The sequence below is a fragment of the Nyctereutes procyonoides genome, unplaced genomic scaffold (assembly GCF_905146905.1).
Source record: "Nyctereutes procyonoides isolate TBG_1078 unplaced genomic scaffold, NYPRO_anot_genome, whole genome shotgun sequence".
Taxonomy (NCBI): Eukaryota; Metazoa; Chordata; class Mammalia; order Carnivora; family Canidae; genus Nyctereutes; species Nyctereutes procyonoides.
The window spans coordinates 43,633,664-43,648,202 of NW_026575020.1; the positions used below are offsets into that span (position 1 = coordinate 43,633,664).

Here is a 14,539-nt window from a genome sequence, read left to right on the forward strand (position 1 = left end):
GGAGCCCAATGCAGGACCCAATCCCAGGACCCTGGGATCACACCCTGAGCCTAAGGCAGACGCTCAACCACTGAGCTACCCAGGCGTCCCCGTTTAACAACTTTTAAAGACTACCTATCCTTCTTTCTTGGACATTTAAACATCCTCTGTGAAGTGGATCCTGATGTCATTTTTTAACCCTAATTTGTGATTGGAACATAAGTAGCACCCCTCAAGAAATGATCATAAGAGAAGAGCCATGTGTCAGGAAATAGAACGTCTCCCCACTTCAGAAGTCTTCCTGGTGCCAGCCCAATCCTGACCCCAATGTTGTGTTTAGGATGTTTTTGCTGCTATGCACCTTGGGGCTCAGTTTCCTCATCTGTAAAATGGGAAGAGCCCATTAGGTCCGAAATTCTATGGATCTTTGATATGTTCCCTATTATTACTCCATCCAGCTGGTACTGCTTTATGCCAGCACTAAAATGAAATGATAGCTATGGAAGCTTTTTGACTAAAGCTCGATACCAATGCAAGAAATGCACGAGGTGGGTCAGGACAGTTTTCTGTCTTGGGCCCTACACCAGCCAACCCAGCCATGTTCTAGCTCTGGCCCAGGCCAAGGGTCAAGTACACACAGTTGTGGGTGCTCTGAAGCACTGGAGGGAGAAGCAGGGGAGAAGCTCACACTGGGAAGCAGGTGGAGGTGAGGGGTGGGGACCCCCTTGGGGAGGGTGAGTTGGCCCATGCACCACCTTTATAAGGAGACCAGCAAGCTACTTTCCAGTTGATTGGTTCATTCCCAGTCCCAGGGCTGCAGAAAGCAGCTCTCATGGAAGCTCCAGGCTTGGCTTCTGCGCAGCCTTGTTACTGATGGTTGGGCAGCCAAAGTTCCTGGGAACTGGGAAGGTGAGGCATGAGGGAGTGAGGGGAAAGAAAAGGAGTAGAGAGAAGGCAGGGAGCATGGTCAGTGAGGAGCCAGGGTGTCTGGGAGGGACACGGGCACCTGCTGAAACAGGAAGTTTGCTCTGGTGGGAGACTGCTAGGGTGGGAACAGTATGGAGAGCAAGATTCATAGATTCATTTGTTCATTCATCCAATCAAGCAAAGAATGTCAGTATTAAGGGCTATTTGCTAGTCATGGTATATGCAAAATGCTAAGAAAATGTAAATGAGGAAGCAAACAACTATTTGACCGGTTGCAGGAGTGGGGGAGTTAAGGGAGCAGGCAAATTTCACGGAAGATATTTAGGCCAACCCATGAAGCAAGCGAAGAAGCCAATCCTCAAGTCCTCCCCAAACCCTGTGGCCCATCTCTTCCCAGACCTCCAAATCCCAGTCTGGCTGGTACTCTCACTGGTTCTGAGTCCTAGGTCCACCACATACTTGCTGTGTGACCTCAGGTAAATGATCTAACCTCTCTGAGCCTCAGTCTTCTCAGCTGTAAGGGAGGGATGGCACCAATTTGGAGGGCAGTCTTGCAATTCAAATAGGACAATGCATGAGAGGCACTCTGCAAGGTGCTTGGCACCTGCATAGAACATGCTCGAAGTAATGTCCTGTTGATATTGTCAGTGTCAGCAGCAGTGGCTTCATTTCCCCAACCCTGGGCCTCTGTCTCTGGGCAGGAGAGGAAAGCTGAGGCTGTTCCCAGCATCTCCCATCCCTGGCCCCCGGCCTTTAGGGAAACATGAGAAGCAGAGCTGGAGGATCTAATGTGAGCCCCCCACGCCCCTTAATCCTTCCTGAACTTGGGGGGGGGGTTAGGTGGGGGCGGCACTGCTGTAACACCTGCGCGGCTCTGACATCTCCCGCCTCTGGGCAGAGAAAGCAATTTCAGAAATGACATGTTGCCAACAAGCAGAAATCAGCTTCTGAATTAAACTGTGTTGGCGTCAGGTGACCCCAGGCTTGGAGGGCTGGCTGCATGAAGACAGCTGAGATTAGGGCCTGTCAGCCACTGGAGGGGCTGCGCGGGAAGGGGTGCGGGGACCCGGGGGCTACCGTTGGCCGCCCTGGACTTGTCCAGACGGGGGCAGGAATTTGGACTCTGGGTCAGGTTCTCCTGCGACTCTGACCGGCCTCCACCTCTCACCTGTCCACTCTGAAAGTGGGGGCGGGGTGGGGAGAGTCCGGCCCGGCTCCCCTGGGCCCGCTCCACCGTAACACATTAATGGGACAGAGAGAGCCAGGGAGGAATGTGGGCCTCACTGCCTCTGGGGACTAGAGGAGGGACTGCAGGAAAAAGGAGGGGGGTGGAGAGGGGATCAGACACCCCAGAGGCAGTCAGCCTCAGCTCTGCAGGTATGCAGAGAGGAGAGAGAGGGAGAGGGAAGAAGGAAGACCGAGCAAGAGGGAGGGGACACTAGCAACCACACTGAGCCCTTGCAGTTTCCCGATGCCATCGTCTCCCTGGCACCCTGGCCTCTGCACGAGCTGTGCCCTGCAATTGGGACAAGAGGCATGAGGGGGGTGTTTAATGGCCAGCCCTGTCATGTATTATAGGGCTTCGGTCATGGCAGGGAACCTCTCTGAACCTGTTTCCTTATCTGTGCAATGCGGATCATGTTTGTATGTAGCCCTGGGGTTGGCATGGACAGGAGATGACCTGGGAAGGGCACCGGACTTCCAATGCCGTCAGGTGTCTCTCACAGAGCTTAGCACCCAGTGACCTATTTCCTTGCCTGTCTTCTTGTCCACAACCTCCCTGAAGCCTGTGCCTCAGTGTCGTCACCTTGGCACCCCAGCACATGCCTGGCACACAGGTGTGCTGGCTGAACAGTTACAGGAAGGGACACCGGATGAGAGACGGCTCAAAGTAGGGAATGAACGGGAAGGGCAGCAGGTAGGTAGAGGACCCCACTCAGCTGCTCTCACTCCTGAATGTCCCCACCCCAATCACTGCTCGTCCCTCTGGTCCTTTACAGCCTTTCTCCTGGGGGCAGGGCTTAGGCAGACTATGCTTGCTGGCCAGACAGTGACTGTATCTCCCTGATTGGAAATCGGGCAGGTGAGATCATTCCACCTGTCTTTAGAAGTCAGTGGGGCATCGTAATTGACCTTGGACCCTTCTCCGGAGCTCTAGGACTTGGGGTCACCATGGTCATGCTCCACAGATCCAGGAGTCCAGCGAAGAACAGAATGTGGCCTGTAGGGTGAGGCTGAAGGGCCTCAGGGAGGCAGCGAAGTGGGAGTTGTCAGCACTGCAGAGCCTCTAAGGTGGGAGGCGGGCCTGGGAGGCAGGAACAAGGCCATCTCATGATTTCCAAGAGAGGAAATCTCTGTTCCCCACCCTCCCTGCCCCACCTCTGCTGCCTTACAGTCTCCCACCTGCTAAAGGAACTCCACTGGGCGAGGGCACCAGTCCTCATCCCCTGCTTGGAGCTGAGTCATCAGAGAAGACACCCAGAAATCTGGGAAGATTCCGAAGGCAGCGGGTGAGAACTCAGATGTGAGAAAGGCCTGAGTTTGAATCCTGGCTCTGCCACCCACTCAGCCAATGACTGAAACTCCCCCGAACCTCCATTCCCTCATCTGTAAAATGGAGATAACAATTCTTGGGGCCCCTGGATGGCTCCGTTGGTTAAGTGCCTGACCAGCTCAGGGGCCTGCAATCAAGCCCCGCTTTGGCTCCCTGCTCTGCAGGGAGTCTGCTTCTCCCTCTCCCTCTTCTTGTGCTCTGTCCCTCCCTCAAATAAATAGAATCTGTTAAAAAAAAAAAAAAGCTTACCCTGTAAGGTGGATTGTGAAGATTAAAAGGAATACCATGGGGATAAGGAAGAAGGGAAAGCTCTTCGGTATAGAAGAATGCCAACTACAAACTAGGCAGGGAATGATGAAATTAGAAAACCATCATTTGTGATCAGTTCAGGCAAGGACATCAGTGGATGCTGGAGGTTTTGGGTAAAATGCTTATTGAGCAACCAGAGACTCTCATAGTCTCAAAGCATCACCCCGCAGACGAATCATGAATCACCAAGTGGAAATGGCCACTTCACGTCAGAAAGATCTGGTGGAAACCACCTGAACCAAGTGATGAGATTCTGCATCACTGGCGATGTTGACAAACCAACATCCCATGGCTCTTGATGGCATGCATGGAGCAGGGCGCCCATCACCTGAGGAGAATTCTGGCCAAAATGTCCAACCAGAATCTAGTCATAAGGAAACAATCAGAAAAAAAAAGTCTCAATTGAGAGACATTCTGCAAGACATCTGGCCTGAACTTTAAAATGTCAAAGGCATGGGGCACCTGGGTGGGTCAGTGGATGAGCATCTGCCTTTGGCTCAGATCATGATCCCGGGGTCCTGGGATCAAGTCTTGCATCGGGCCCCACAGGAGCCTGCTTCTCCTTCTGCCTATGTCTCTGCTTCTCTGTGTGTGTGTTTCTCATGAATAAATAAATAAAATCTTTTTAAAAAATAAAATATCAAAGGCATGAAAACAAAAGCAGGAGACTATTCTAGATCACAGGGGGCTTGGAGAGGCATGACAATATGCAAGACCTGATCCTCAAGTGGATCCTGGATCAGAAAAAAAAAAAGTTGGAAAGGACATTTTGAAGGACAACAACAGAAGTTTGAATAGAGTGTTTGTAGATAATATTGTGTCTTGGATGTGATGATGGCCTTGTGGTGCCTTTGGAGAATGCTCTTGTTCTTAGGAGACATGTAATAAAGTATTTAAGCTCCCTGGTGTCTGTAATGTTCTCACAAATGGTTCAACAAGATAAACATGTAGGTATAGAAAGGAAAAGAGAAAGAGCACATGTGGCTAAATGTCTTTAAAAAGGACACCTGGGTGGCTCAGATGGTTAAGTGTCTGCCTTCCGCCCAGGTCATGATCCCAAGTTTCTGGGATCAAGCCCCAAAGCAGGCTCCCTGCTCAGTGGAGAGTCTGCTTCTGCTTCTCCCTCTCCCTCTGCCTCTCCCCTCTGCTCATTCTTTCTCTCTCTCTCAAATGAATAAATATTTTTAAATAAAAAATAAATAAGATAAATAAAAAGGGATATGCCATAGATGAAGTACCCACCCAGTGATTGTCTCAGCAAGCACTGATCCCCAGGAAGAGATCCTCTCACTGAACAACAGCTGAGGGTAGAGAGGCCCCAGGGCCTGTTTGGGAACAGATTTATGGACAGGAGTAGATGGAGGGAGGCCAAAGGCCATGCAGAGTAGAAAGAATTTGGGGTTTGGAGGCAAAGACCCAGGTTATATAATATTTGGCCTTCAATGAATTTTTTAAACATTTTGTGCCTCAGTTCCCCTATCTATAAAAAGGGAAGAAAAGTGCCTGCCTTGTGAAGTTCAAGTGAGAAAGCAGGTAAGAAGTCCCTTGGAACACTGGAGCCCGCTGAGTGGACTCTTCAGTCACTGCTCAGAACCAACTGACCCCCAGGCCTGAGGAACACGTTAGGGCAGGCTTGCCTGTGGAATTACATAGGTGCCCTCACGATTGGACTGGACTACCCTCTGCCTCCCTCTCCGGGGACCTGGGCTGGAGAGCTAGGGCAGGGCAGCTGCCAAGCCCTCTCTGCCCTGCCGCTCTCTGTTCAATAAGGGGCCTCCTTCCCAATCACACCTCCAGGAGCCATGCTGGTAAAGGGGATGCACTTCCCTAAGCATGCTGGGAAGGCAGTAAGGCCAGAGAAGGAACTCTGGGGCTGACTTGTCAAAGGGCACAAACCATCACAGCAGTGCCTCTCATTTCTCCTATTTGGCCCTAAATCCCTAAAGGCTCCTGCTTTGCATTATCTTGCCTCTACCCCAACCTGCATGCTGGCCACGGGATGAGGATGCTAGAAACATTTATCAACTCCAGGAGTGGACCCAGGCTCCAGCTGGTCTGACTTAGCATGTAACCTCAGATGAGTTACCTCCTTCCCCTAGGCCTCCATTTACCCAGGATCCATTAAAGGCAGCGATCCATTCCTGCCCTGTATATAGATGAGAGGAAGCAGCAGTCCAGAGAGGGAACTAGCCATACTTTGAAGGCCAGCAGATCTGTGCTCAAATCCTGATGTCTTTGTTTCCTAGCGGCATTCGAGAACCTTCACTGGTTGTGTCCAACATGCAGGGTTATTGCAACAAACCAAGACAGAGTACAAACAACTGATACAGAATTTATTGGTTTATTGTGTCTCTCCCCCATTAGAGTGTCAGCCCTGTGATTCAGGGACTTGATTTTGCCCACTGCTGTACCCCAGTACCCAGAGAGGTGCCTGGAGTTCAGCCGGGGCTTCCTAAATCATCACTGATTGAATGGATGGACATAACAGGTACTTGATATATGATAGCTCCCACTGAAATTCCAAAACGTGCTGAGACAAAAAACACTTGAAGTTCATGGCTGTTGAGGGAGGAAACTCTGGAAATAAGAAATAATCTTCGGGGCTGGCATGGGTCTATTTGTGGGCCTATCTGCCAGGCCATGAAGGACACAGGGACACTGGGCTTATATGGACAGGGGGAGGTACACGATGTGCCCACAAGAGCAAGGCAGGAACATCCAGGAGTGAGGCGGACTGAGGTGGGGGCACTTGGCAAACTGGGGACCCTCCACACGGCCTAACAGGGCTCCCTCCCTGTAGCTGACTGTGGCAAGGTGGGAAGACAAGCTCCGTTTGCCAGCATGACTGATTTTAGAAGGCAAGTCAGAAATCCAATGGAAAACAATTCATTTTTAAGAGAAAAACACAAATGAGAGCAAATGAGATGAAACCCATCTGCAGGCTGGGAGGGGCCATGTGATGTAGTTGCCCAATCCTCTCCTGCAGCCCCCAAGTGGCTTCCACGAGGTTCTTGTCTCTCCAGGCCTCTCAGGCATTTCCCAGCTCCTGAGACACAGGACTCGGCTTGGAAAAATGCTGGCGTGCTATCCAGATCCAAAAGGCCAGGGTCACACACAGCCAGAGACACAGCCACTTCCCTGGGCTCCAACGGCTCAGGGCAAGTCCGCTCCCTAAGCGAGTGGCCCATGCAGAATTTCCATACTCCTTGGATGGACCTCCTCAGTGTGACTTTGGGGACATCCCTCCCTCTCTGGGCCACATCTGTAAACTGGGCATGAGCCCCTCCCCCACAACATGCATGCACGCGACACACACACACACACACACACACACACACACACACCTGGGGATAAAGGGAAATCAAAGGGGATTTAAGGGACAAGAGAGTTTCTGAAAACCAAAAGTGCTTTACAAATGCAAAGAGTGGGCATCTTTGTTGTCATTATTATTATGAGCAAGATAGTTTTGCCAGAGCAGAAGAGGGGGCCTGGGACCCAGAAGAACAGAGAATTTACAAAACCTTCACAAGGACAGTCTGGATCAAGCCCAGCAGGCCTCATGCACAGAGGAGAAGTGTTCTCATCAGCGCCAAGAGAGACTGGTTGCAAGAACCTGTGAGACACCCCAGGCACCTGGTGAGCAGCTCAGGGGTGACACCCGGGTCTGGCCAAGCTGTGTCTCCCCAGACAGCTGGCTTCTGACAGAACACACAGCCCCCGCAGGTGCTGCCCATGAAATATAGAAACTATATAAATATTATACATAAATATTTTCTCATATATCTTAGCTATATAAATTATTCTCTTTTGCCCTAAAAATTATATATGTGAGGTAGACCAAAAATATACCCTGTGAGCATTTCCCTTAAAGCTGTAGAGTGAGGGGCCCCAGCAGGGTTGATGTGGACCTTTGGGGGCACCCGGAAGAAAAAGAGGTGGAGCAAGGAAGGAGAGAAAAGGCTAGGCAGGGAGGACCTCCCCCCAAGGCCGAGGCACTCTCAGAGCCCACACGTGTCATTGGCCTAGGTTGTTGGGGTTGGTGACCCACCATGGCCTCAGTCCCTCAGAATCTGCCTTTATCCTCTTGCAACCCCAACACTGCCAGGCATGGAGCTGGGGATGCAGATGGCGTGTGGGTGGATCAGGTCCCTTTTTCCTGCCAGGGAGGCCTCTGGTCCCTTATGCCGAGGGCTGGGGCAGAGTTGGGGTAGAGGTAGAGGCAGAGTTGGGGCCTCAGATGGATTGGGCTGGCAAAGAAAAAGTCTCTATACGGTGGGGAGGTGGGGAGTGGAAGAAACTATAAAACCAGCCCACTCTCCTTTTTTGCTCTTCTTGACAAGATGTGGGCTGGCTGCCTGGGTCAGCAGGGTCAGTCCAGTGAGGGCATCTCAGGGAAGTTTGGCTTCTCATCAGAACCTCTGTAGCCAGAGATCCTTCCAGCATCTCATGAGCTGCCCTGACCCACCTCAGCCAGGACAGCTCCTCGCCCTTAGAGGTCCCAGGGAGCCCAGGGCTTCTTCCTGGGCTTGCACTGGTGGTTTCTGAGCAGACAGCCAATTCTGAAATTTCTGTTGAGCAGAGGTTCAGCAACTCTGGGTTCAGAGGAAGCTGACAGAGGGCGCGGCAGGGCCGGGAAAGCAGCCGAGGGTTTCCCGAAGGAGGCCACTTCCTCCTGGCTGGCACTAGGCCCTGCTCTGGGGAAACACTGCTTCCAACAGAGTGACCCCTGCAAGGTCTTGGTTCTGAACCAGAGAGGGTGTGCTGCTAAAATGTGAACCCTCAACCTGGCAGGTCCAAGGAGCACGTGTGTGTGTGTGTGTGTGTGTGTGTGTGTGTGTGTACCAGTTACTTCCTCTTTCTCCCACACAGGGCCTTGGTAGGTAGCACTGGAAACGTCCACAGGATCAGAGGAAATTAGCAAAGTCACGTCTATTCCTCAGGTAAGAGCCAAAGTGGGGGCTATTCGTAAGTGAAGGGGGCCCCCAAGGAGCCAGGCTTAGCAAAGACTTTCCCACACCTGTAACTCCAGGGTAAAACCTTAATTAGATGAGTAGCTATAAGAGGAGAAATGTAACCAGAATCAGACCTCTTCTGTGTCATGAATGTCAGCTGTGTTGGGGCCTCACGGCACAGGTGGACCACCGCCACAGGGACCTGACCATACCAGGCCTGTGGGGAAGATGAGAAACCGAGCTCCCGGCGTCCCTGCCTTGAACCAAAGGCTGTCACTCTCTCCTGGGCTGAGAGTAAAGGTTCCACATCCAGAAAAGAGGAATGGGTCACTGTCTCCCTGTGCAGCCTCCGTGCACTATCTGCGCCCCACCTGGGGACCGGCTCTCCCTACCACCTCGCATCCACTGGTGCTCTTACGGAGCAGGGCTGGGCGGGTGTGGCTAATGCAGCTCTCAAGGAAAGAATGAGGCCTCCGTGAGTATTTTAAACTCCAAATCAAGGACACAGGGCTCCAGGGCACGGATCTGACTTGGTTCCACTCAAGCCCAGAATGCTTTCCTTTCTGCAAACAAACAGCTCCTACTACCTAACCTTTCTCCCTCCCGCTAGCACAGCAAAGCCATGGGTGGTGGGGTTGTGCGGCCCCCAGGGCTCACTGTGACCTGAGCAGGGCCCAGGGATTGACCCATCCCCATCAGGCTCCAGCCTTTGCGTCCAGCTGACACTGCCTCCCAGTGCCCTGCTGGCTCAGAGGCTCACCTCCCAGCATCTTACTGGCTCTTAGGCCACCAACCTGAAGAACTGAGATAGCAGGATGTCCCTCCCCGCCCACTGCCCCCCAAAAAACCCTCAGTCCTGTCCTCCTCTTGGTCTCCCTTATTCCCCCCACATCCTTTCCTACTCTGTTTTCCTGTTCCAACAAGGCTGGGGACTCTCAGTTCTGATCCCTCTGAACCTCTCTCTGCTGAGTGTAGAGGGACGGAAAGGCTGCTGAGGCCTGGTGGAGAGAGGAGTGCGTGCACACTGGCTCGTATGTCGGTGGGTGCGTGCATGCTGTGTGTTCCTGCCTGGAGGGGCCTCAAGGTGGCCGAGCACTGCGGGGTCCTGGCAGTGCCCCCTGGCACACCAGGCAGCAGGCCTAGTGCTTGCAGGTATACACGAGCTCCTCCTGCACGCACTGCTGGCACTCAACGTAGCAGCACCACTGCACCTGGCAGTGGCAGGAGAAGGCCACCAGGCGGCTCTGGGTGTCATAGCCCCGCCCGCAGCACAGGCTGCTGCAGCTGGCCTCCCGAGAACACACCCTGCCCGCTGTGCCTGGCGAGTACTTGCTGGGCCGGCAGAAACTGGGCGAGTCTTCCATGTAGACCAGGTCCCCAGGCCGTGGGGCCAGGCCTTTGGCGGGGCTGCCAGGCCGGACAGGTGCCCACAGCTCCAGGCGGCCCAAGGCCTCGTTGGTAGCACTGGACACCTTGACAGCTGAGTCATAGCGCAGCTTTAGCACCTGGCCCGTCTCTCGGAACGGGGAGAGCTGCTTCCAGCAGGTGCGCACGGCGCAGGAGCCCGAAACACCGTGGCACTTACACGTGGTCCTGAGGCCACTCTTCACTGCCTGCGAGGAGAGAAAATGCAGGTGTGGTCAGGGGCCCAACCCCAGAGGATAGACCATGGCAGGATGTGATAGCAGGATGGGCAAGAGACACCAGAAGGGGGCAAATAGGACCCAAGCTAACCCATGTGCCACTTTGGTGCAAACTAGCTCAAGGCCACGCTTCCGCTGGGCCAATGCACACACCTTGGGCCAGATCTCGGCCCCTGCTCCTTCCCTTGGTCCAGAGTGCTTGTGGAGTAGAAAGCTGAGCACAGCAGCCCTGGTTTAAACCAACTCAGCAGTGAGGACACAGAAGCCAGTCCTAAAGACTTGGAACCCTGGCCTCTTCCATCCTCTCATCCCACTAGACCTAGATACCTTTCACCCTCCTGTCCTCCCACTACTGTGTGCCTCCGCTAAGCCCCTTCCCTCCTCTGGGCCTCCTCCGTCTCTCCATCTGTAACATGGAGGAAGTGGAGGTGTTGCACCAGGTCAAAGGTCAATGTAGTTTTCAAACTACATGGGCTTCTCGGACATCAGGAAAGCCAGTCCCTGGAATGGAGACCCTTCTCCAAACACGCTGCTGCCTCATCAGGGCCCAGTCCCCAGCCTGGCTCTCTCCGGCTGCCTAGCCCATGGTGGTGCCCAGGACCCTTTCCTACTTCCTGGCACCTGGTAGTGGCATGCTGGTGGAAGAAATGGGGTTCCTCCTGGGACAGCTGCGTGCGTGTTGGGGGGCAGGGCCGATGCTGGCCTCCCATTGACCTTGCTGCCCACTCCTGCACCCTGGCTGTGGCAGGGCTTTGAGGCCTCCAGGCAACACACTCACCTTGATGCCCACGTGGGTATTGTGAGCATCCACCCGTGCCCTCAGGTCTTTGCTTCCTCTCTTGGGCCCCAGGAAGTTGCTCAGGAACTTGGTGCTGTACTTGAGGTTGTCGCCGCACACGCCCCACTGCCAGGCCTGCCGGCTCTCCAGGCCCGGAGAGTCGTCACAGGTGCAGCGCTCCATGCGCCCGGCACTGCAGGCCCGGGCCAGCGTGTGGGTGAGGGCGGCCGAGGACACTGCATACAGGAAGGCCGTCTCCTTGAAACCTGGGCCGGGCATGGGGGGGTGGGGGGGTTATCCAGGAGGGAGGAGGAGACTGGGCTCAGAGGCTGCCCTTCACCCACTGAGAGCAGAAGAGGATGATGGGGGCGCTGTGATGAGCCAGACAAGGATCATGTGGACCTCAGGGCATGGCCCGGGCAGCCTCCGATCACCTGCCCCTTAGGCTCAGGCTGCAAGCTGCGGTTTAGACGGAACTGTCAAACGCACTATGGAGTTTATGCCCAGGTTCCCAGGGCAGCAGACAGGGGTTACTGCCTTTACTGGGCAGATGAGGACACTAAGGTGCAAAGACAAGTGACTTGGGCCCCTGGTGAGGAGCAGAGCTGAGGCTAAACCACTGATCTCAACTCCAAGTCAGTGTGCAGGCAAATGGACTGACCCATTTCTGAGCCCCCTGATCCCCTGAAATATGCTCTGTGGGCTTCCTGTGCTTCATAAGTCCTCTTAAATGTCACTCTCTCCTACCTACTTGTGCAGTAGACCTAATGACCTATTGACCTAATGAGTAACTTTGGGTCTCCTGCATGACTTGTTCCAGACGGATCATCCCACCCCCTTCCAGGACCATCCCTACTCTTGTACTTTGGGGCGTGCTCACCCGACCTGCTCTCCGGGGTACCTGGCATAGCATCAGCTCCATCCTAGACCCTCCCCAGCTGTGGAGAGCAGCTGGCCTACAGGAGGGCTGGCTCCTTCTATATGTCATCACTGCCTTTCAGTAAAAGCCCCTTGCTACTTGGTGACAGAGTCACATGCTGACCTGTCTCCCCTGGAAGCTGTATGCTCTCCAGGGACACACGGGGTCTTCTTGTTCAGCCCTGTGCCTCCAGCATCCAGCACCGTGGCTGGCTCGCTGCAAGCCTCACCAGAGGCTTAGTGAATGAGGTGTGGAGGGATGCAGGAGGAGGGAAGAAGGTGGAGTGAGAATGGAAGGGAAGGGGGGAATTATGGGCCAATGGTGTGATGAACAAAGTCACAGGGCATGAGTGAACACAAGAATTTGACCCATCTCAGGGTATTTGGCCAACTACTGCCTGCCTGCCTTCCTTATACGCTCTTCCACCTTGTTTGGCGTGCATACGTGTGTGTCTGTGTTCCTGTGTGTGCGCTGGAGACTGAGGGAGGGGGACTGGGGGACCACCCATCTCATCTGTGGGCTCCTCCATGATCCAGGAATGGGCTGTGCCTCCTCCTTCTCTGTGTCTCTCTCGCTCTTCTGTACCCACCTCCTCCCAAACCGAGGGAGAACCCAAACCCAGGACTCTGCTCACCAGGACCATGCTAGGTTTGCAAAGGCAGCATGGCCTGGGCCCAGAGGCCAGGGGAACAGGAAAGCTGACTCCCTCCAGCCCTCCTACCCCCAGCCCTTCTCTTCCTCCAGCCCTCCTCTCCCAGCCCTCCTCCCTACCTCTCTTGAGCAGGCCTGTCCTCCCCTCCAGGCTGCAGTTCCAACGCTCATGTCGGAACTGGAACTGGCACTCCAGCAGGCTGAGGTGAGCAGCGTCCTGCAGGGTCTCGGCCAGGCCGGGCTCCCTCCGGCAGAGCTGCTTCTGCCGGCGGGACAGCTTCAGCAGGTCACACTGCTTCAGGTGGGCCCCACCCTGTGCTGGGGCCGTGGCGGTGCCCAGCCCTGGGAAGGGGGTCAGGACCTCCCGCCCGGTCAGGCTAGAGAGAGCAAGAGAGTGAGACAGTGACCCTGAGGGTCTAATGGGGGAAGGGGGCAGGGAGGACCTGGGGCAAGCAAGGGGAAGGGGACCATCAGGGGGGCTTCATTTATTCCCTGCTGGGAGATGGGCCAGCCCCATGGGGTTATGTGCCCACTTTACAGAGTAGGAAACCAAAGTGCTTGTAACAAGGTCTAGTGTCCAAGTTTTCCAGGTGCCAAAGTCTCTGCATTTCTCACTTGTTCTATTTCTCAACCTTGCCCAATCATAAAAATAATCTGGGTGCTTATTAAAAATATAGATGCCCAGGATCCACATTTGGCAGTTCTGATCTTACTGGTCTGGAGTGCAGCTGGGGATCTGTATTCACCACATACCTTGGGCAGCTCCTATGGTGGGGGAAGTCTGGAAAGTACTGCCTGTAGGTAGTATTGGCTGCTGCCTGGAGGGGAGAGCCACGCTGCTCAGAGGGGGCAGGGAGACAGATGGAGATGTTGGGCAAACACTCAGCAATTTCCCTGACATCCCCCTCTCCCTTCTGTTATACTGCTGCCCAAATAATCCCATTGCCGACCCAATCTGTTTCCATAATTCCCAGCTAGAGTTTCAACCTTCCAGCCACTCAGCGCCTATTACAAAGAGATGCTTAGGGAATACCTGGATGGAGGAAGGAAGGAAGGAAGGAAGGAAGGAAGGAAGGAAGGAAGAAAAAAGGAAGAAAGAGTGAATGGACAGATGGATGGATGGATGAACTGACAGATAGGTGGATGAATTTCCAACAAGCCTTCAGCTCCAGACTTCCTGTTCTAGTACATACAAAGTCCATGGATTCTGAAGTCACGCTCCTACTTCCTAGCTGTGTAACCTTGAAGGCTTAGTTTTTTTCCTCTGGGAAGGGCAAAGAGGGATCCTTTCTACCTTCTGGGGCTGCTGGGAGGATTATATGGAAAGTGCCATCCACAGTGCCTGGGACATACTCGTTCACCTTTCTGCTAGCTGGAGTTTCTCAAAATTCTTTCCTCTCACAAGATGCTTTATTCTTTAACCTGGGCAGATCTTCCCGTTGTCCAGATAAGGAAACAAAGTTTTATGAAGAGGCATTGCCTGGCTTGAGCCATACAGCGGATAAGCAGCACGGCAGGGACTCCTGTAAGAGCTCACCTTGCCTCTCCCCAGAAGTTCTCTGAGATGTTTCTCCTATTTCCTATCCTGTACCCTGGTGGCCTTCAGCATGGCTGGAATATACACTACTCCAGGAGAGGTCCACACCCCATGGAGCCAAGGCCCAGATCTGTTTGGAGCCACCTGACCTGGCCAGGACATCTGGCTGGATGCCACACTGCCCCGGGGAGAGTGTGGGTTCTGGCCAGGCCCCAGGTGCCCCCAGAAAGTGCCCATAGATTCTAAATCCATCAGATGCAGCCAACCCAGTGTGGAGCATATCTCCGAAA

General features: G+C 53.9%; 1 protein-coding gene across 1 annotated transcript; it reads right to left on the reverse strand.

The window, feature by feature from the left end:
* Window positions 1–9,860: 9,860 nt before the first annotated feature.
* On the reverse strand, window positions 9,861–14,321 carry WNT9B (Wnt family member 9B). The gene is made up of 5 exons (XM_055311420.1): window positions 14,304–14,321; window positions 13,466–13,530; window positions 12,833–13,089; window positions 11,143–11,408; window positions 9,861–10,334 (listed from the first exon to the last, which is right to left on the reverse strand). Exons 1-5 carry the CDS (start codon window positions 14,319–14,321, stop codon window positions 9,861–9,863), a joined length of 1,080 nt encoding a protein of 359 aa, XP_055167395.1.
* Window positions 14,322–14,539: the final 218 nt, after the last annotated feature.

Coding starts and splice junctions, on each gene's coding strand:
- WNT9B (XM_055311420.1), bottom strand. Junction 11,409..12,832: donor GACAGGCCTGCTCAAGAGAG/GTAGGGAGGAGG, acceptor TGCCCGGCCCAG/GTTTCAAGGAGACGGCCTTC. Junction 10,335..11,142: donor ATACCCACGTGGGCATCAAG/GTGAGTGTGTTG, acceptor CTCTCCTCGCAG/GCAGTGAAGAGTGGCCTCAG.